Consider the following 22,498-nt stretch of genomic DNA (forward strand, 5'->3'; position numbering starts at 1 on the left):
ATTATGTCTCTCATAGTTGAGGTACACATATGATAAAAATTACAGGCCTCTCTCATCTTTTTAAATGGGAGAACTTGCACAATTGGTGGCTGACTAAATACTTTTTTGCCCCACTGTATATTATACACATCTGCCATACATATCTGTTTATAGTACACATATCTATATATCATACATATCTGCCATATACATCTGCTATACATAATATATGCATCTGTCCACACCTCCTCATTCAACAGTGTAAAGTATTTAAATACTCTCAATGTATTCCACATATGTATATATTTCACATCCTCAAATCTTTATTGTTGTTATTGTAAATATTCTTCTCTCTTTTTGCACTATTTTATTTATCTTATTTGCACCATGTATGTTGAGTTGTTGGAGGAGCATGGGATATAAGATTTTCATTGCCAACATATACGTTGTATATGCTGTGCATATGACCAATAAAACCTTGAAACCTTGAAACTGGCATGCTGGATTGAAGAGCTACAAGCATACAACTTCACCATTGTTCACAGACCTGGTGCGCAACATGGCAACATTGATGCACTCTCCCGGCTCCCATGCTACAGTGATGACTGCCGCTACTGTGTGAAAAGAGAGACACTGGAGATCGGATGTCTACAGGCTGAGGTGAAATGTGCAGTGGCGGGGCCAGGCAGGGCATCGACAGATCGACTTGTAGCTGTAGAGGCTGCTCAATGAAGAAAGGATCAGGAGGAGGATGTTGACATCGGGCTGGCCCTTGTGGGAAGAGGTGTCTGCATTTTCTCGTGCCACAAAAGGGTTATGGTCGATGTTTGAAGCCCTGCGCCTGTGTGATGGGGTGCTACGGAGAGAATGGAAGGAGCCGGCTGCAGGGGACACACGGTGGCAGGTGGTTGTGCCAAGGACCCTGCGGGAGGCAGTGCTTAGATCAATGCATGGAGTTCCAGGATCTGGTCACTTTGGGATCTCTAAGACGCTCTGCCACCTGGCTGCGACAGAGTTTTTTACTGGGGCCAGCACAGACGGTATGTGGAAGACTACTGTCGTCGCTGCGACAGCTGCACTGCAAGTAAGGGCCCAATTAACAGATCTCATGCCCAGCTCCAGCAGTTTCCGGTAGGGTGCCCCATGGAGAGAGTCAGGATTGACGTCCTTGGGCCCTTTCCCCGCGCAGAAAAAGGTAACCGCTACATCCTCACAGCCATGGACTACTTCACTAAGTGGCCTGAGGCCTACAGCCTACCAGATCAAGAGTCAGAGACTATTGTGAATGCTTTGGTGGAGGGTATGTTTAGCAGATTCGTGGGCACCGGAAGTCATCAGGACCAGGGCCGGAACTTTGGGTCCAGAGTGTTTAAGGCTATGTGTGAAAAGCTGGGCTCCCATAAGACCCGCACCTCGTAGAGAGGTTCAACCGCACACTGGCTCGACAACTTGCCATAGTGACAGCTAAACACCAAATAGACTGGGACACCCATGTCCCCCTCGTTCTGATGGCATTCCGGTCTGCTGCCCAAGACTCCACATCCTGCTCCCCTTCTCTCCTCATGTTGGGTAGGGAGATGCGCACGCCGGCCGGGATGATGATGGGCTTGCCCCCCGATGCTCCTGTGGACCCACCAGGGTTCGAATATGCCAGGAAACTTCAGGACTGGTTGGAGTCTGCTCATGACTGCCAGGCGCCAGCTACAGACTGCAGGGGCTAGACAGAAGAGAAACTACGATATGCATGCTAAAGGACGTCATTTCAGTGCTGGCGAATTGGTCAGGGTGTATAACCCAAAGAGAAAGAAGGGTAGGTGCAGGATCCTGGAGAGACTGAGTGAGGTTGTCTATAGGGTCCAGCTGCAAACGAGAGGGAGAAAAGTTTCTCTTCACAGAAACAGACAAGCCCCCTATCGGGGCACAGCGACACCACTGGGTTTGGTTGTTGAAATGACATGCTTGCTGTTGTTCAGTGGAGCAATACAAACCTGCTGAGCATAAATAACAGCGTAAGCTTTCTCTTGAACTGGCACTCTTTTATCAGTTCACAAGTCCAGAGAGTTTAGAACAGTCCAGTCTTGACCTTTGGTCAGCAGGTGTCTTTATTAGTGTCGCAGTGTATTTACTGTCTGCTCTATAACCAAAGCACATCTTATATTCCATCAAACACACTGCACTATAGTTATCTCAGTTCCAGAAGTGATCTGGTACTTGATTAAAAGTTAAAATACCAGATTGTAGAAATACTCTTGCAATTAAAATGTTACTCAAGTAAAGGTACAAAAGTATCAGTTAAACAAGTATAAGTACTCATTATGCAGATTGACCCATTCCACAATCATATATATGATGTGTTTTGAAACTGTACCTAGTTACTTAATAGTATGTCTGTTTTCATAGTATTTCAATGAAATGTTTGAATTTAATATTACTGTTGTGTCTGTCTTTCTCATTTTCGATCCAAATGTCTTCTGTTTGTGTTGTAATTAGTTTTGCTACATTTGCTTTTTCGTATAGAATTAATTTAAGAATTGTTGTATAACGGCAATAAGCAATAGCTGTGACTTTGAGTGCATGTGTATTCTCTGAGGGCTCCCTATTATCTGAAGCTGTGTGAGGACACTGCAGGTTTACAAAAAGCCAATGGCGCCATCTGCTGTGTTAGTGTAGCAGACTTTAATAAAATGTAAATAGTCGGAATATGCTACATATTTGCTGGAGCCCAGAGTGATTTTTTCAGATGCATTTTGAATGACTACCAGTACAAAACTCATATGTCTTTATTTACACTGAATATAAAGAGCGTCTGTATTTGAACAGCAACTTTCATACAGGTGAGTGTCTTCACAGATAACTGAACATGTGAGGCAGGACAGGTGAAAAGATCTGAAAATAAAAACAATTCAACAGTATGAAAGTCCCAACATGGGAATATATAGGAAGAAGAATAACAGCTAACAGTTAAATCAGAGCAATTTTTAAATAAAAATGAAGATGAAATTCCATACAATTTGACAACAGTTAAATTAGAACAAAATACAACTTTAATACGATAATGTAAGAGAGTAGTTTAATATTACCATAGAACACAATTTTACAACTAATAAATAAATGAAGTCATTCATAAAATATAATTCCTTATTACAACTCAAACTCAGCAAAGTAAAAATGAATAATAAAACAATAAAATAGCATATTACCACTTATAAAGAGGAAAATAAGCACATCATTAAATACAGTTAAAAGGAGATTTTGAAATTTAAAAATGACTAAATAACAATTATGAAAATCTAAACAATGTCTTTAATTCATTCTGTATCAAAGACCGGGTTCAATATTATACTTTTATGCTATGGATTTGGGTTACTACATTTTTTAGTCTTTCTTTTATGTGCAGAATGAACGCAGCACGGCATGTCCTGAAGTGCTACAGGTTTGCATGCCATTCAACTACGTTAAACTGCAGCAGGAGCTTTTCTACTTCACAGGTAAGTCCACCTTAAAACTATCAATTAAGACTGCTCATTTATTTGTGGTTGGTGATGAACTCATTTCAAATCAGACACTGTTGAAACATTTCAGATGCTTAGGTCGAGAGGTGGGGATGTATACGAGTTCTAGTGCTCTGACTTAAGAAGCTCAGTATGTGAACATCCGGGCAATGAGGGCATAGTGCAGTTGGGAAGGGGCATAATAATGCTTTAAAAGTATGCACCATTATGGCCACAATGGTTAGAAACTGCTGACCAAAGTCGTGGTGTGTTAATGTGCACTGGCTGCTGATTTGTTGTAGTCCCACCACACAGCTTTGTGGACCTGCAAGGCTGCAGTTGAGATTGCTAAATGTAAAAGAACACCGAGTCAGATATTCATTAATCTATGTTGGTTTTGTGTGGCAGTGTAAAATGACAACACGGCACAAGAACTCCAAAAGAATCGAGGGACTGGACAAGAATGTCTGGTAGGTGAAAAATAAAACATTTCTCTCTTTGGTTCAGATTCGATTCACATTTTAAACCATTTTGTTATTTGATAAAAAGCCAAACATATTGCTGGTTTTAAACAAGAGCTTGATCAGTCTGTCAGTGAGGGTGTTAAGTACAGTAGAACTATATATTTATGCTGTTGAATTTTAATTTGACATTTGCTCAATTTAAAGAAAGTGGGGGATGTCTTTGTACTACCATAGTTCACTTTGTCTCTTTCATTCTGGTGTGTTAAAGGGATAGTTTGATGTTGGGTTGTATGATGTGCTTATCCGTAGTTGCATGTGTTATGTCTTGTAATAGCCTATTTTCATATATGTATTTGTTATCAGGGTGGCGTTCACTTCAGTGGCAGCGGACCCGTCCATTGTTAACCTGGGTCAGGGCTTTCCAGATATCCCTCCTCCTTCTTACGTCAAGGAGGCTCTAGCAGAGGCTTCTTCAGTGGACCGGATGAACCAGTACACCCGAGGCTTTGTAAGGTCGCATTCACACCTAATAGTCAGCTTTTTTGGTGCGAACCAGACCAACGTTTTTTCTCCGAAGGTTTGGTACGCATCCACACAGGCAAAACTCAAACAGACTATTAACTGTGAACAAAAGTCACATGCACGGAAATGCTGTTCAACAATTGGTCAGACATTAAGCGGGTAAAAACGCAAATCCAGGCAATTTCTAGCATAGCCTCCACCATGGAGCATCGGCAGGTTATCTTTATGCTGCTGTTAATCTGGAGAGATATCAACAGACTCTAGCAGACTGCACAGGATTATAACATCAGACAACAAGCGCTAAAAGACATAACAAATAATGACAGACGTCCTGCAGTAAGGAGGAGGTTTCATCGGTGACAGGGGGCTGTGATCAGTTTGTTTTATGTATTTTTGACGCAGCTTTTCTACTTTTACACAACATTGTTCAACACTCCAGTTGAATCCATTCTGCTTCATTGTGTCGCTAAATATTTTGAACACCTCTGTGTTCTTGTGTAAATGCTACACTTCTTATGTTTTGGCGCGGACTGCATTCACACCAGGGAGGAACCGCTCCAGAGTTCACTAGCAAGCGACCCAAGAACACCTCTTTTAGGCAGATCAGAGTCTAGTTGTTTAGTTCACAGAGGTCTGGGACTGCGTTCACACCAACCCAAACAAACTGCACCAAGGGGTTAAACGCACCAGGGTTCAATTCAACCGGACTAAACAAGGCTGAAAGCAGGATACCCGGCCCGGAGGAAGCCCGGGGTCCCCTTCTGGAGCCAGGCCCAGAAGGAGGACTCGTCAGCGAGCGTCTGGTGGCCGGGCTTGCCATGGAGCCTGGCCGGGCACAGCCCGAAAAAGCAACATGGGCAACACTTCGGCTTCCCCGTCCCGCGGTCCCAGCCCCTACGGGAAACAGCAATGGGGTTGGGTGCGCTGCCAGAAGGGTGGCAGTGAAAGCAGAGAGTCTCGACGGACTAGACTCAACCCACAAGCCCCCGGTTGAGGGTCGCCTCCCTACGCCTGCGGGTTATGGGGGGGAAAACTCTGACTGTTGTGTGTGCTTACGCACCAAACAGCAGTTCAGAGTTTTCGGCCTTCTTGGAGACCCTGAAAGTCCTGTATGGGGCTCCCGAAGGGGACTCCTTAGTCTTGTTGGGAGACTTCAACGCACTCGTGGGCAATGATGGAGACACTTAGAGGGGCGTGATTGGGAGGAATGGCCCCCCTGATCTGAACCGGAGTGGTGGTTTGTTACTGGACTTCTGTGCTAGTCATGGATTGGCCATAACAAACACCATGTTCGAACATAAGGATGCTCATAAGCAGGGTGCGATTTGTAGGGGGGGATGGTGAGGATTTCCCCCCCTCTGGTTTTCCTATCCCTACCTCTGCTAAATTATTTTTATCTCCGGTGGGGACAAGGATTTCCCCCCCTTGATAGCGATGAATGCAACTTAACTGCTAGCCTACTTAAACTCTTGAAATCTAACGATCTTCAGTGTCTTTACATCAGAGTAGGCTATTCAGCAGCCTTCTGGCAGACGGTGCATATTTCTGAACGTCATCGAACACAAAAACATTGTAACATTTTAGTGCGGGAACTTCGCAGGAAAAACAGCGCTGAACCAAACATGAAACGCGTTCAGAGCAGCATATCATCTTACTTTACAGGACCCATTTGCAGAATTGTGGATAGAAGAGGGCCGAAATGCTGCAGACAATGCCCCGATAGGAAAAACGAAAAAGCCACCACAAATTTGTCACCAGAGCCGACTGTTTACTTTGTCTAGTTTTCCAGACCTGTCCCTGAGTGTTGACAGCACGTTGTGCTATTTAGTGAATTATTTTGAGTGTTTGATTTAAGTTAATTGGAGGGTCTTTTCATGGAGAGCATTGATGCTGTTCTATGGTGCTTTCTGCCTGTTAGTGCGTACGCATGTTTTTGTGACGTTGAATAGAAATCCATGTATGGGTTATTAAAAGTTTTGCCATGTTGTGATGGGGACTAATCCACGGACCCGAAAAAAGGGCCTGTCTACTTTTTGCGTTTTTTTCTCCCTAGTTATGCAAGTTAAAAGTCCAATGTTCTTGTCTATGAATAAATAAATAAAAACATCCCCCCCTCTGTTTTTTTGTCAAATCGCACCCTGCTCATAAGTGTACGTGGTACCAGAGCACCCTAGGCAGAAGGTCCATGATCGATTTTGTTATCGTATCATCGGACCTGAGGCTGCATGTTTTGGACACTCGGGTGAAGAGAGGGGCAGAGTTGTCAACTGATCACCTTCTGGTGGTGAGTTGGGTCGAGTGGCAGGGGAAGCCTCTGGACAGACCTGGTAAGCCCAAACGTGTAGTGCGGGTGAACTGGGAACGTCTGGAGGAGTCCCAAGTCCAGGAGGCCTTCAACTCACACCTCCGGCAGAGCTTTTCAGGCATCCCTGTGGAGGCTGGGGACATTGAACCAGAGTGGGCGGTGTTCAAAGCCTCCATTGCCGAAGCTGCGACGGGGAGCTGTGGTGTCAAGGTCTTAGGTGCCTCAAGGGGTGGTAACCCTCGAACCTCCTGGTGGACACCGGTGGTCAGGGAAGCTGTCCGACTGAAGAAGGAGGCCTTCCGGGATATGTTATCCCTGGGTACTCCTGACAGTTGCAAGGTATCGACGGGCCCGAAGGGCAGCAGCCTCAGCCGTGGCCGAGGCAAAGCAGCGGGTGTGGGAGAAGTTCGGAGAAGTCATAGAGAAGGACTTTTGGTCGGCGCCAAAGTTGTTCTGGAAAACCGTCCGACACCTCAGGAGGGGGAAGCAGGGAACCATCCAAGCTGTGTACAGTAAGGATGGGATGCTGTTGACCTCAACTGATAGTGTGTTAGGGCGGTGGAAGGAACACTTTGAGGAACTCCTGAATCCGACAACTCCGTCCTCTATGTTAGAGGCGGAGCTGGAGTATGAAGGGGGATCAATTCCAATCTCACGGGGGGAAGTCACTGAGGTAGTTAAACAGCTCCACAGTGGCAAAGCCCCGGGGGTGGATGAGATCCGCCCAGAAATGCTGAAGGCTCTGGGTGTTGAGGGACTGTCATGGTTGACACGTCTCATCAACATTGCGTGCAAGTCGGAAACAGTACCGAAGGAGTGGCAGACCGGGGTGGTGGTTCCTCTTTTTAAAAAGGGGGATCAGAGGGTGTGTGCCAATTACAGAGGCATCACATTACTCAGCCTCCCCGGGAAAGTTTACTCTAAGGTGCTGGAAAGGAGGGTCCGGCCGATTGTTGAACCTCAGATTGAAGAGGAACAATGCGGTTTTCGTCCTGGTCGTGGAACGACGGACCAGCTTTTCACTCTCGCAAGGATCCTGGAGGGGGCCCGGGAGTACGCTCATCTGGTCTACATGTGCTTTGTGGATTTGGAGAAGGCGTATGACCGGGTTCCCAGGGAGTTACTGTGGGAGGTGCTGCGGGAGTATGGGGTGAGTGGGTCTCTACTCAGGGCCATCCAATCTCTGTACTCCCAAAGCGAGAGCTGTGTCCGGGTCCTTGCTAGCACGTCGGACCGATTTCCGATGATGGTTGGCCTCCACCAGGGCTGCGCTTTGTCACCAATCCTGTTTGTGATATTCATGGACAGGATTTTGAGGCGTAGTCATAGGGGAGGGGGTCTGCAGTTTGGGGGGCTAAGGATTGCACCTCTGCTTTTTGCAGATGATGTGGTCCTAATGGCTTCATCGGTCCGTGACCTTCAGCACTCACTGGATCGGTTTCGCGGCCGAGTGTGAAGCGGCTGGGATGAGGATCAGCACCTCCAAATCTGAGGCCATGGTTCTCAGCAGGAAACCGATGGACTGTCCACTCCAGGTAGGGAATGAAGCCTTACCCCAAGTGAAGGAGTTCAACTTGGGGTAAAGTTGAAATGGGATGGGATTTCTCCGCAGGGTGGCTGGCATCTCCCTTAGCGATCAGGTGAGAAGTTCAGTCATCCGGGAGGGACTTGGAGTAGAACCGCTGCTCCTTCGCGTTGAAAGGAGCCAGTTGAGGTGGTTCGGGCACCTAGTGAGGATGCCACCTGGGCGCCTCCCTAGGGAGGTGTTCCAGGCACGTCCAGCTGGGAAGAGACCGAGGGGTAGACCTAGGACCAGGTGGAGGGATTATATCTCTTCGCTGGCCTGGGAGCGTCTTGGAATCCCCCAGTCAGAGCTGGCTGATGTGGCCAGGGAATTGAAAGTTTGGGGCTCTCTGCTGGAGCTGTTACCTCGGACCCTGACGGATAAGCGGGAGAAGATGGATGGATGGATGGATAAACAAGGCTGATGTGAACTAAGACTAATAAACTAAGTGTACACACGATCCACTACTACAAACACAAAATGCTTTTAGTACCCGTTATTAAACTATTTTGTATCCGTTTAAAAAGGAAAAGTGTTGCTTAGACAATAGAGAAAGAGTTTAATACTTACTGTATTACCTCTAAAGGCCCCTTTAGACTGGGATTTGTGGATCTATATCCCAATCGTTAAAAACAGCATTATAAACCAACTGCAATGTAGCTATCAGTAATTAGTATGACAGTGCTTAGCTGTAATTTTGAATACTTTTAGTGATTAGGCTGTACAGTGTTTTTTAAATCTAAATTTGAGACTTCTATAGAGGTTTTCAAATGAAGCGTTGAATATCTGTTCTTCTTCTACATAACAAAAACACCGTTGTCATTATATGGAAATTGTCATTTTTTTGTACAGTTACATCGCTGCTAGACCACCCCGTTACCCGTCACCCCGGGTGCTGCACAATAGCTGCCCACTGCTCCTAGTACTAGGATGGGTTAAATGCAGAGGACCAATTTCACTGTGTGTGCTCTGCTGTGTGCATGTATGTGACAATAAAGAGGGTTTCATCCTCCGATTCTAAAAAAGTTAGTACAGGTGCAGCAAACCTCAGAGCAAAGAGTTTTTAAACCCTGACAAATATGGATTGAAGCAGGATATTTTGTTAGATAAATACATTTTGTTCCATCTTTTTTCTATGAAGGTCTACTGAAGTCGGAATCAATCTTACCACTCACCAATGGAAACAATTCAAATTTTAATTCTAATAATATAAGTGCAGCCTCATCTTCATCTGCAACTGTGCAAACAATGTCTTTACACTCAATGAATGGGTTATAAACACAGCTTTGAACTATTCGGTACAGCCCTAAGTATCTTACATTTTTTATAATACAGTATTCCGTAACATTAGCTACTGCCAGAATCACACTATTTACTGAATATGTTTAAACCTGTTTAAACTTTTCTTGCCAGGGTCACCCATCTTTGGTGAAAGCTCTGTCTCAGGTCTATGGGAAGGTCTGCGGGCGCCAGATTTTGCCCCTTCAAAGAGATCCTGGTGACACTGGGGGGTTATGGCTCCTTATTCAGCACTATGCAGGGACTGGTGGAAGAGGGAGACGAGGTGAGGACTGATGTCTCCCTCTCAAAGAGGTGTTTAAAGCCATAAACATTCACAAACATGCTGTAATTGCAGTATATTTACGTACACTGTTTCGTTCCTGAGGTCATCATAATCGAGCCTTTCTTCGATTGCTATGTCCCCATGGTGCGGATGGCGGGGGCCAAGCCTGTGCTTATACCGTTACGCCTTGTAAGTTTAACATAACACCTGTCATACTTCTTCCGTTTTTACAGTAGTTACTTAACTTACTGCATATGTTGAGGATGTTAGGAGAGATTTGGAGCCATGACACAAAATATCTTCTACATTTCAGAAGTCTGGGAAGAAGACGGGAACAAGTGCCTACTGGTTTCTTGATCCCAAGGAGCTCTCAAGTAAATTTAACTCCAAGACAAAGGCCATCATCATCAACACCCCAAACAAAAAGAATGTGCCCCAGGGTAACAGGGCATTTAGCTTCTAACAGTTAACCGTTAGAAGCTAAATGCTCTTCGACATTTTAACATGGTGTCACAGCAGGTCCTGCGTCTTTCTCTTAACCAGGGTCGGCCCTGGGCATATAGGCAGTATAGGCTAAGGAAACTACGCTAACATTGCATTGCATTGCCAACATAACTTGTTGCCAGCTGAAACATAATCACCCATGCAATAATTATCCAATATCTCTTACCTATTTGCTTACTTAAATCCAGGTGGTGACCTGTTTTTTGGCCCGACAGTGTAAGAACTTCATGTTGTTGCACCAAAGTCTAAACCGTGCTAAATGGAATTCAGAGATCTAACCTGTGGTTTTTCAAGTGTGACATGTCTTTGTCACCCTTAGACCCTTCAAACAGAACAGCGGTAGAACAGATCTTTTACAAAGCTCTCAACAACACATCGAAATTAAATGTAAACAGTTTAAATCAGCGAACATCTGACGCTGAGATCAACAGGATTCAAATGTCAGTTCAAAATTATTAAATCATGTTTTTCTTTTTTCTCGTTAAGCACTGTGATGAACAATTTCACACAGGTCAGCCGCAGGAAGACATTTTGACATATTAAGTAAACTTAACCAAGATGAAATACAGAATTGAGATTAGATATGTGAGGCCCAATTCCAAACTGCCCCTACACCTACACACTAACCCTCCTTTTGCGCTGAGAGTCCGCGACATTAAGTCCCGGTCCAATCCAACGAGCTTGGACAGGGAGTGGGTTATCAAGCCCTCCAACATGGAGTTTGCATCGCACCTGACTTCACCTGCTGCTCTACCTGACCGACTAAACGCAGTGTGTCTGTCATGAAACACCTTTATGCAAAAAGTTCCGTGCAAACATTTCTTAAAGTGCACAACAAGATTTCATTTAATATCAACAACTTACCTTGTTTTGTTTTTTTTTACTTAGGATCATACATACACGTTTTAGTCTAGAAAACGGTAAATGTGTGCATTTTATCATAACACTTTGTGTATTTACTGTAGGGAGTATTGCAAAACTAAGCAGCTTATAGAGATCAGATTTTCATTTTCAATTTGGAGTTTTATTTTAATTATTATTTATTATTTTTTGTCCAAGAGAGGCTGATTTGAAAAAAAAGTTAGGGGATTTCCTATTTCTGCCAGAGACAGGGGAGTTTGTTGCTGTATCTACACCCTACAGCTGAAAGAAGGGAGCCTCGTTCAGCTGCGAGTGAGAGTACAGACGAAGTTCACTCCATCACGGAGTGGGAGTGGGTAGGGTGTGGTTTGGAATTGGGCCTCAGAGTCCTTCAAAGAACTACTAAGTGTTTATCCACAGCGACTTTCAATGTGTCATCAATGTAATAATACAAACATTTTAAGTTGCATTTCATGAAAAAACAAACAAATTGGGTTAAAGAGTGAAAAACGCATGATTTAAAAAAGAACAATCCAAATCAATACTTTTATTCATCACATTGGTTTTTATTGAAATATTATTCATGAAACAAAAATATGCATTATTTGTTATTATCAAGGAGAAACTGTCAAACAGCACAAACAGTACCATCCAACTAAGTGCTTTGTAATTAGTGTCTATGCAGGCCCTGACTATTGTGCTGCCCTAGGCATGATTTCCCCCAAATCATGCGCTATAGGTTATGGCTGCTGAAATGAAGGCGTAGTTTCAGACATCGTTAATAGTTTAAAAAAAAAAAGTTATACTGCCTATGCCCAGGGCTGGCCCTGTGTCTATGTACAAATCAAAAACATTTAAACACCATAACTTCACAAACAAACACCTTCCATAAACCGGTTTCACAACACAGTCCCACACAGGACCTGCTGTGACACCATGTGAAAATGTAGAAGAGCATTTAGCTTCTAACGGTTAACTGTTAGTACTTTACTCATTTCTGAGCTTACAGTCACATCTCATCCCTCAGTGTGACCTCAGAGTGGATCCTCCTGCTTGATATCGCGCTGAAGTCTTCAGAAAATTCATCATATCAAACTTTCCTCCAGTTCTTCAAGATGGCCTCTGCTGCGTCCAGAGTGCTGTCTTGCTGTTAGGAGAAAGATAGGTTAGGAGCATTCTGAACAAGACAAACCAACTGAATATACACCTCTGTCTTCCCGTGTCAGACACGTTTGTATTTACTTTAATGAAGCAAAGGCGAATATATTTCTCAAAGTGCTTCTTGGACTCCTCTCCAACAAACGCTGTGACGGGAATGGCTGCCAGTTTCTGTATGAAATATAATTATTATTAAGAACAACAATAAAATGCGATGGCTTAAATGTGATATTGTAGACAGCTGATTGAAAATAAACTAAATCGTTTACCTTTTCTTTGATCATCCACTTCACAAACTTGTAGTCGTAGGCTTCATCGTCCTCCATGTGTGACAGGTCCTGATCTGCAGAGAGAAGGGACATCAAACAGCAGCAGCTATTATAATGAATTGACCGTCGTCACATATTTCCATCTCACTACGCTCTCTCTCTGAATCAGCGATCAAGGGCGGTCACTCCCCGGCCAAACCTATCACTTCGCCTCTATTCCCACAAGCCAATCACAGCGCATCGTTAAACCCTTAAATCTGCTTTCCCCCCTCACAGTTGTAATTTCAGGTGACTCGACGCAGCCCTCCTCTACCCCTTCCACCTCCCATTCCTCCGAAACCAGGGTCCAGGTCAAGCTCAAACCAATCCTCTTCAGACTGACCTCCATCAATTCCCTTCGTCTAATCGCCAAACACCATTACTTCATCTGTGTATTCTTGGCAATAAATACATAGTGTCAAAACAAGTCTCTCCTGATTGAATTAGCTTTAGAAATGTCAGAGCTTCTATCGCCTTTAAAAAAAATAACAATTATGATTTAAAAGCTATTTCACACTATTTGCTATATTTCTGAGGCTCAGTAGTAGTCCACCCAGGAAAATCTTGAGTTTTATGAATGTCATTTGTCATCTGCTGGCCACGCCCCTTTGGAGCGCATGCAGCTCTCGGTCTGAACAGAGAGTTTTCTAACGGAGAAACTCAGCTAAAAGCTGCCGTGATTAAACGCCATATTATGTTCCAAACCACATCCAGTATTATTTCTGAAACACTTCTCAGTGTTTACCACTAGAACAGAGACATTATATGTATTATATCCAACAACTCTAAGTCCCTCCTGCAGACATCCTGCTGAACACACAGACACACAGAGGTGCTGCGGAGGGGATTCAGCTCACGACTGTATATTGCGGATGATAGGTTTGGACGTGTCACGTGTGCGGGACGTTGCCAGGAGTTCAATGTAAAGCCAGCCCACATTTCGGTTATGACGTCATATATTTGAATGATAATAGTATTATATTAGTATACAGATAGTATGCACCTTAGCGGATCAGCAAGGACAGAACAGCAGCATCGCATCAATGTGAGAATCTAGGCTAGAGCTATCCAACTTACTAAGGGAAGGAATCCAGATATTACACAAAGTGTTAAGAGAGTGAATTGTTGATGGAGGGGTAGCAACGGGAGCAATTGCACCTGGGCCGGTCTGGAGGGGGGCCCAAAAAAATAAAAATGAAGATTTCGCTCTGATCCTGCGTTAAGTGTATCGCCGAGTGTGTCTCACTTTACAGCGCAAAGAGACCCTGTATGTTTGCTTCTGGCAGTTTCCTTATTGGCTGTTAACTATTTATCTTTTAAAATGTATCAAAAGTCCCCCCTCCCCCCAGTGGGAGTAATAGCAGCCTCAAGACGTGAGATCGACATTCGGTTAGTTGGTAGCCTAGGCTAAATCAAAATGTCTGGAAACAAATTAGGTTTTCATGTCATGTAATCCACTTGTCTCGCCGTACGGTTCTCGGGGGGGGGGTGTTGCTCCCGGGCCCAGAATAGCGCAGGACCGGCCCTGAATGTTGCTTTTCAACACTTGATACTGTCCCATTGATTCCAATTTCAGATACCTGTATTTGCCTAACTGAATTAGTTTAAAGAGGGAACATGTTTTGACTAAAATGTTATGATTTATCATCGACTTAAACTGGACTAAAACGTTTTGAGTTGTCTTCAACTAAAACAAGACTAAAACTATGAAGGATAAAAAGAACTAGAATGTGACTAAAACTAATAACCATTTCCGAGACTAAGACTAAATCTAAAATAGCTGCCAAAATTAACACTGCTGCATGTGGGAAAGAGCTACAGAGCTGGATTTGTCCTCACAAATCTAGCACGCAGCAGCAGTAAATGTGTTACAGATGTCAGTTAAAAGCTCGAGTAACTCACTGAGAGACGTGACATCCACCAGCATAAAGTACCCCCCCTCTGGAATGACAGGAGTCATCCCCGCTGCCTGCAGGATGGCAGCCATGCGGTCCCTCTTCACCTCCAGCTCCTCTGCCAGCGAGGAGAAGTAGCACTTGGGCTGCCCCATCAGCTCCAAGTTCCTCTGGAAGCCCTGAGCCACCGCCTCCTGGGGGGTGGGGGAGACAGATACAAGTGTCAGAGTGAAATATTCCTAAATGATTTGTGAAGAACATTGTTAGAGCGGCACCCTTGCCTGTAGCGGTGTGGGGCAGGTGTACATGGTGTTCTGCATGACGGTCTGGAGATGCTTTATCAAGTGCTCCGGTCCGACAGACCAGCCCAGCTAGGAGACAAGAACATCCACGTCATGAAGGGCAGGAACACTTCAAGATTACAAAAAGTACACTGATTTTATTACTTTCCATCCTGTAACACTGAATGTTTTCCCTGCACTGCCGATAGTGATCGTTCGATCCCACATACCGGGAAGAGTGGCTGTAGAGAAAGGAAACATCAGGTAATTAAAAATAGAATGATATAAAGCTCCGAAAAAAATGAAGAGACCACTCCAAATGTCTCTTCTATCTTTATCTCTACATGTACGGCAGCCATTTCAGAGTCTGTTGAATTCCAACACAGTAAAAATTGTCAGTAGTTTATAGAATACAATAAAATAAAATTAAAATGAATTTAACTCGAAGACATGTCTATAAATAATAAAACAAGAGAAAGGGATAATGCTGAAGTGGTCTCTTCATTTTTTCTGCAGCTGTATCATCTGCTTAGGCCAGTAACAATGTTTTTTAAATGTCAATATTGAGAACAAAACATCATGCTATGTTATATGTAGAACTGTACAAACTATAAACAAGTTAATGCTTGCTTTCTCCTTCCTCCTGTATTGTGGGCAGTTATGGAGCTTAGTTTTGTCCTGCTGTTTGATTCTGCAGACTAATGAAGTTTTTATTTCTAGTTAGTATTAGGGAATATTTAACCTTTGACACAGTTCATAATTTTCTCCTTCCTCTGTCTGGTTTATCATGGCTTAGTTCTTCGTCTTTCGGGGTGCTATAATCTCCCTTAAGGAGGGGCAGCTTGGGCACTTTGTTGATGCCAGTCTATGACCCAGCACAAGCTAACATGAGATAGTTTATTGATCAGGGACGTCTAGAAGCCCTTCTTATCTAGAATGTAGGTTCCCTGGCGTACATTCTTTTCGAGGGACGACAGCTCTAGTTAGATTCAGGGTCCATAATTGTCTGGTCTCGCTGATGAGGAATGTTGATTATACATTCTGAACTGGTTAAAACCTCTTATTGTAGTAGAGTTCTTCAGAATTGGTCGGGCAACCGCCGTGTCACCTCGTAGCTGCAGCAAATGTCTTGTCAATTCTCCGGCCGTTAACGTCATAATAAACCTTCAGTGTTTGCCATCAAGTTCCAGCTCTCCCGTGTCTCTCTGAGTTTCGTCTCCATTGCTTCAGAAGTTTCCATCACAGTTACTATTATGGGTTTATAAAGAGCTGTGTTGGAGGGCTTTTGTTCATTCCTAAATAGGTTGCTCAGTGGCGCACTAAGCCAAATGGCCGTACTGTTTCTAGTACAAAGTTACCGTGATCCGAGGATTTTCCACCTCAATCCGACCCGTACAGCATTAGCAATTGCCTTAAACCCCAGTTAAATCCCAAGTTAACAGTAACCTAGCAAGTGAAGCCAGAGCAGCTGGATGTTCATCTTTTTTTGTAAAGGAAAGGATATACAGTATATAATGGATGACAGTCATTGGTTCTTGTCTAATTTTTTCCTCAAGTGTTGAACGCACCAATTTTGACATGTTGATGTCCTCTGTAGATGAGCCACTCATAAACCTCATCACTGAAGCACAAAGTGTCATGTTTGATACAGAGGTCAGCGATTATCTGCAGCTCGTCTCTGGAGAAGATCTGCAGGGAGAGGACAGGAAGAGCTTTGTTTTCCCATCATGTCAGTAAGCGTTTACACATCTCAGATATAACAAGTGCGGACTGATGTAGACTTACCTTCCCAATAGGATTGTTGGGGGTGTTGATGATGATGGCCTTTGTCTTGGAGTTAAATTTACTTGAGAGCTCCTTGGGATCAAGAAACCAGTCGGCACTTGTTCCCGTCTTCTTCCCAGACTTCTGAAATGTAGAAGATATTTTGTGTCATGGCTCCAAATCTCTCCTAACATCCTCAACATATGCAGTAAGTTAAGTAACTACTGTAAAAACGGAAGAAGTATGACAGGTGTTATGTTAAACTTACAAGGCGTAACGGTATAAGCACAGGCTTGGCCCCCGCCATCCGCACCATGGGGACATAGCAATCGAAGAAAGGCTCGATTATGATGACCTCAGGAACGAAACAGTGTACGTAAATATACTGCAATTACAGCATGTTTGTGAATGTTTATGGCTTTAAACACCTCTTTGAGAGGGAGACATCAGTCCTCACCTCGTCTCCCTCTTCCACCAGTCCCTGCATAGTGCTGAATAAGGAGCCATAACCCCCGACTGTCACCAGGATCTCTTGGAAGGGGTCAATCTGGCGCCCGCAGACCTTCCCATAGACCTGAGACAGAGCTTTCACCAAAGATGGGTGACCCTGGCAAGAAAAGTTTAAACAGGTTTAAACATATTCAGTAAATAGTGTGATTCTGGCAGTAGCTAATGTTACGGAATACTGTATTATAAAAAATGTAAGATACTTAGGGCTGTACCGAATAGTTCAAAGCTGTGTTTATAACCCATTCATTGAGTGTAAAGACATTTTTTGCACAGTTGCAGATGAAGATGAGGCTGCACTTATATTATTAGAATTAAAATTTGAATTGTTTCCATTGGTGAGTGGTAAGATTGATTCCGACTTCAGTAGACCTTCATAGAAAAAAGATGGAACAAAATGTATTTATCTAACAAAATATCCTGCTTCAATCCATATTTGTCAGGGTTTAAAAACTCTTTGTTCTGAGGTTTGCTGCACCTGTACTAACTTTTTTAGAATCGGAGGATGAAACCCTCTTTATTGTCACATACATGCACACAGCAGAGCACACACAGTGAAATTGGTCCTCTGCATTTAACCCATCCTAGTACTAGGAGCAGTGGGCAGCTATTGTGCAGCACCCGGGGTGACGGGTAACGGGGTGGTCTAGCAGCGATGTAACTGTACAAAAAAATGACAATTTCCATATAATGACAACGGTGTTTTTGTTATGTAGAAGAAGTCATTAAATATGACAACAGATATTCAACGCTTCATTTGAAAACCTCTATAGAAGTCTCAAATTTAGATTAAAAAAACACTGTACAGCCTAATCACTAAAAGTATTCAAAATTACAGCTAAGCACTGTCATACTAATTACTGATAGCTACATTGCAGTTGGTTTATAATGCTGTTTTTAACGATTGGGATATAGATCCACAAATCCCAGTCTAAAGGGGCCTTTAGAGGTAATACAGTAAGTATTAAACTCTTTCTCTATTGTCTAAGCAACACTTTTCCTTTTTAAACGGATACAAAATAGTTTAATAACGGGTACTAAAAGCATTTTGTGTTTGTAGTAGTGGATCGTGTGTACACTTAGTTTATTAGTCTTAGGTCGTGTTCACATCAGCCTTGTTTAGTCCGGTTGAATTGAACCCTGGTGCGTTTAACCCCTTGGTGCAGTTCGTTTGGGTTGGTGTGAACGCAGTCCCAGACCTCTGATGTGAACTAAACAACTAGACTCTGATCTGCCTAAAAGAGGTGTTCTTGGGCCGCTTGCAAGTGAACTCTGGAGCGGTTCCTCCCTGGTGTGAATGCAGTCCGCGCCAAAACATAAGAAGTGTAGCATTTGCACAAGAACACGGAGGTGTTCAAAATATTTAGCGACACAATGAAGCAGAATGGATTCCACTGGAGTGTTGAACAATGTGGTGTAAAAGTAGAAAAGCTGCATCAAAAATACATAAAACAAACTGATCACAGCCCCCTGTCACCGATGAAACCTCCTCCTTACTGCAGGACGTCTGTCATTATTTGTTATGTCTTTTAGCGCTTGTTGTCTGATGTTATAATCGTGTGCAGTCTGCTAGAGTCTGTTGATATCTCTCCAGATTAACAGCAGCATAAAGATAACCTGCCGATGCTCCATGGTGGAGGCTATGCTAGAAATTGCCTGGATTTGCGTTTTTTACCCGCTTAATGTCTGACCAATTGTTGAACAGCATTTCCTTGCACATGACTTTTGTTCACAGTTAATAGTCTGTTTGAGTTTTGCCTGTGTGGACGCGTACCAAACCTTCGGAGAAAAAACGTTGGTCTGGTTCGCACCAAAAAAGCTGACTATTAGGTGTGAATGCGACCTTACAAAGCCTCGGGTGTACTGGTTCATCCGGTCCACTGAAGAAGCCTCTGCTAGAGCCTCCTTGACGTAAGAAGGAGGAGGGATATCTGGAAAGCCCTGACCCAGGTTAACAATGGACGGGTCCGCTGCCACTGAAGTGAACGCCACCCTGATAACAAATACATATATGAAAATAGGCTATTACATGACATAACACATGCAACTACGGATAAGCACATCATACAACCCAACATCAAACTATCCCTTTAACACACCAGAATGAAAGAGACAAAGTGAACTATGGTAGTACAAAGACATCCCCCACTTTCTTTAAATTGAGCAAATGTCAAATTAAAATTCAACAGCATAAATATATAGTTCTACTGTACTTAACACCCTCACTGACAGACTGATCAAGCTCTTGTTTAAAACCAGCAATATGTTTGGCTTTTTATCAAATAACAAAATGGTTTAAAATGTGAATCGAATCTGAACCAAAGAGAGAAATGTTTTATTTTTCACCTACCAGACATTCTTGTCCAGTCCCTCGATTCTTTTGGAGTTCTTGTGCCGTGTTGTCATTTTACACTGCAACACAAAACCAACATAGATTAATGAATATCTGACTCGGTGTTCTTTTACATTTAGCAATCTCAACTGCAGCCTTGCAGGTCCACAAAGCTGTGTGGTGGGACTACAACAAATCAGCAGCCAGTGCACATTAACACACCACGACTTTGGTCAGCAGTTTCTAACCATTGTGGCCATAATGGTGCATACTTTTAAAGCATTATTATGCCCCTTCCCAACTGCACTATGCCCTCATTGCCCGGATGTTCACATACTGAGCTTCTTAAGTCAGAGCACTAGAACTCGTATACATCCCCACCTCTCGACCTAAGCATCTGAAATGTTTCAACAGTGTCTGATTTGAAATGGTTCATCACCAACCACAAATAAATGAGCAGTCTTAATTGATAGTTTTAAGGTGGACTTACCTGTGAAGTAGAAAAGCTCCTGCTGCAGTTTAACGTAGTTGAATGGCATGCAAACCTGTAGCACTTCAGGACATGCCGTGCTGCGTTCATTCTGCACATAAAAGAAAGACTAAAAAATGTAGTAACCCAAATCCATAGCATAAAAGTATAATATTGAACCCGGTCTTTGATACAGAATGAATTAAAGACATTGTTTAGATTTTCATAATTGTTATTTAGTCATTTTTAAATTTCTAAATCTCCTTTTAACTGTATTTAATGATGTGCTTATTTTCCTCTTTATAAGTGGTAATATGCTATTTTATTGTTTTATTATTCATTTTTACTTCGCTGAGTTTGAGTTGTAATAAGGAATTATATTTTATTATTTTATGAATGACTTCATTTATTTATTAGTTGTAAAATTGTGTTCTATGGTAATATTAAACTACTCTCTTACATTATCGTATTAAAGTTGTATTTTGTTCTAATTTAACTGTTGTCAAATTGTATGGAATTTCATCTTCATTTTTATTTGAAAATTGCTCTGATTTAACTGTTAGCTGTTATTCTTCTTCCTATATATTCCCATGTTGGGACTTTCATACTGTTGAATTGTTTTTATTTTCAGATCTTTTCACCTGTCCTGCCTCACATGTTCAGTTATCTGTGAAGACACTCACCTGTATGAAAGTTGCTGTTCAAATACAGACGCTCTTTATATTCAGTGTAAATAAAGACATATGAGTTTTGTACTGGTAGTCATTCAAAATGCATCTGAAAAAATCACTCTGGGCTCCAGCAAATATGTAGCATATTCCGACTATTTACATTTTATTAAAGTCTGCTAAACTAACACAGCAGATGGCGCCATTGGCTTGTCGTAAACCTGCAGTGTCCTCACACAGCTTCAGATAATAGGGAGCCCTCAGAGAATACACATGCACTCAAAGTCACAGCTATTGCTTATTGCCGTTATACAACAATTCTTAAATTAATTCTATACGAAAAAGCAAATGTAGCAAAACTAATTACAACACAAACAGAAGACATTTGGATCGAAAATGAGAAAGACAGACACAACAGTAATATTAAATTCAAACATTTCATTGAAATACTATGAAAACAGACATACTATTAAGTAACTAGGTACAGTTTCAAAACACATCATATATATGATTGTGGAATGGGTCAATCTGCATAATGAGTACTTATACTTGTTTAACTGATACTTTTGTACCTTTACTTGAGTAACATTTTAATTGCAAGAGTATTTCTACAATCTGGTATTTTAACTTTTAATCAAGTACCAGATCACTTCTGGAACTGAGATAACTATAGTGCAGTGTGTTTGATGGAATATAAGATGTGCTTTGGTTATAGAGCAGACAGTAAATACACTGCGACACTAATAAAGACACCTGCTGACCAAAGGTCAAGACTGGACTGTTCTAAACTCTCTGGACTTGTGAACTGATAAAAGAGTGCCAGTTCAAGAGAAAGCTTACGCTGTTATTTACCCTCAGCAGGTTTGTATTGCTCCACTGAACAACAGTAAGCATGTGTTACCGTTATCTACAGCCGAACAACACTGAACAGCTATTTCTCTTGCTAAGGCTAACACATGCTAGCTAGCTTTAGCTAACAACATTACTGCTGGACGAGCTGAGTGTTGTGTTAGCTTTCTCTAGCAATGATAGAAGGTTATGGCCGCAAATGCGTTCAGTCCTTATTTAAGAAGCACGTACCATGTAAGAGTACTGTTAGAAGTTAAGGCACCACCAGGTCAGCTACCACAACTTACTTGTCGGTGCCCTTTAATGCCAAAACACACAGAGCAGCGAGAGGTCAGGAGGAGGAGACTGGAGACTGCACCAAGAGCTGCACAGCCGTGCTGCCTTCACGGTTGTCGAACATCGGACTGGTAGTATTTAACGTAAAGGGTACATACAATCAGAATCAGAATATCTTTATTGTCATCATACATACGTATAACATCTCTCACTGCAGTAATAACAAGAGAAACAATTATACAAGCAGAGGTCGCAGCAATGACAATGCACTGCAATAATTTAATTAAATGTCAATGAACATATTTACACTCCATATCAATATACAATACTATAACAAAAAGTGTGTTCATAAATAGAGGATACAAGTAACCATAGATGCCAAAGAAATAGCCATAAATATTTATACATAAAAACAATCTTTGAGAACTGGAGGTTCAATTCCTTGCATTCAGATCGAATCCATCGGAAAGGTAAGAATTACAGAATTGAAGATGTCGTGGAGCAGAACTATAAAGTTACATAAAATGGAATATAATATTAAAGTACGGGAAAAACACTTCAGTAGTGTAAGAAATGTTCTTTTATTCGAAGCCCAGGAGTCGATTTAAAAGAAACGAAGTGAAGCTCCTCTTGTAAGTTTTAAAAGGAGTATTTAATAAAAGGATGCAGCAGTAGGTTTTACAAAAGTTTCACAGCTGTGGCTCAATAGCACGGGACACGCGTCCACAGGCCGCTGA

The 22,498-nt window shown here is 42.6% G+C and overlaps 2 protein-coding genes across 3 annotated transcripts; one reads left to right on the forward strand and one right to left on the reverse strand.

Annotated features, from left to right (window-relative positions):
* The first annotated feature begins 3,262 nt into the window (after positions 1-3,262).
* Positions 3,263-10,452, forward strand: LOC134869722 (kynurenine--oxoglutarate transaminase 3-like). Its single transcript, XM_063891596.1, is given in 8 exon segments — positions 3,263-3,467; positions 3,879-3,940; positions 4,298-4,442; positions 9,739-9,813; positions 9,815-9,889; positions 9,992-10,078; positions 10,203-10,329; positions 10,433-10,452. Coding segments are annotated over 8 exon segments (732 nt in total). The 5' UTR covers positions 3,263-3,326.
* Positions 10,453-11,799: 1,347 nt separating this feature from the next.
* Positions 11,800-21,882, reverse strand: LOC134870066 (kynurenine--oxoglutarate transaminase 3-like). 2 transcript variants are annotated; one of them, XM_063892078.1, is made up of 14 exons: positions 21,773-21,882; positions 19,990-20,080; positions 19,518-19,579; positions 19,016-19,160; positions 17,118-17,267; positions 16,929-17,015; positions 16,682-16,804; positions 16,465-16,585; positions 15,062-15,138; positions 14,897-14,986; positions 14,623-14,809; positions 12,682-12,755; positions 12,497-12,583; positions 11,800-12,401 (listed from the first exon to the last, which is right to left on the reverse strand). In XM_063892078.1, exons 2-14 carry the CDS (start codon positions 20,077-20,079, stop codon positions 12,345-12,347), a joined length of 1,350 nt encoding a protein of 449 aa, XP_063748148.1. In that variant the 5' UTR covers position 20,080; positions 21,773-21,882; the 3' UTR covers positions 11,800-12,344. The 2 variants fall into 2 exon arrangements, with proteins under 2 accessions (XP_063748148.1, XP_063748147.1); XM_063892077.1 differs by having other exon boundaries at positions 21,717-21,852.
* Positions 21,883-22,498: the final 616 nt, after the last annotated feature.

Source organism: Eleginops maclovinus, chromosome 9 (assembly GCF_036324505.1).
Source record: "Eleginops maclovinus isolate JMC-PN-2008 ecotype Puerto Natales chromosome 9, JC_Emac_rtc_rv5, whole genome shotgun sequence".
In the NCBI taxonomy this organism is placed as follows: domain Eukaryota; kingdom Metazoa; phylum Chordata; class Actinopteri; order Perciformes; family Eleginopidae; genus Eleginops; species Eleginops maclovinus.

Bases quoted from the DNA above. Each gene is read 5' to 3' on its own strand.
- LOC134870066 (XM_063892078.1), bottom strand. From the start codon at position 20,079: ATGAACGCAGCACGGCATGTCCTGAAGTGCTACAGGTTTGCATGCCAT. The intron at 17,268-19,015 runs GTAAGGTCGCAT...TTTTCTTGCCAG, and splicing joins ACCAGTACACCCGAGGCTTT to GGTCACCCATCTTTGGTGAA. The intron at 12,402-12,496 runs GTAAATACAAAC...TTCTCCTAACAG, and splicing joins TTCGCCTTTGCTTCATTAAA to CAAGACAGCACTCTGGACGC.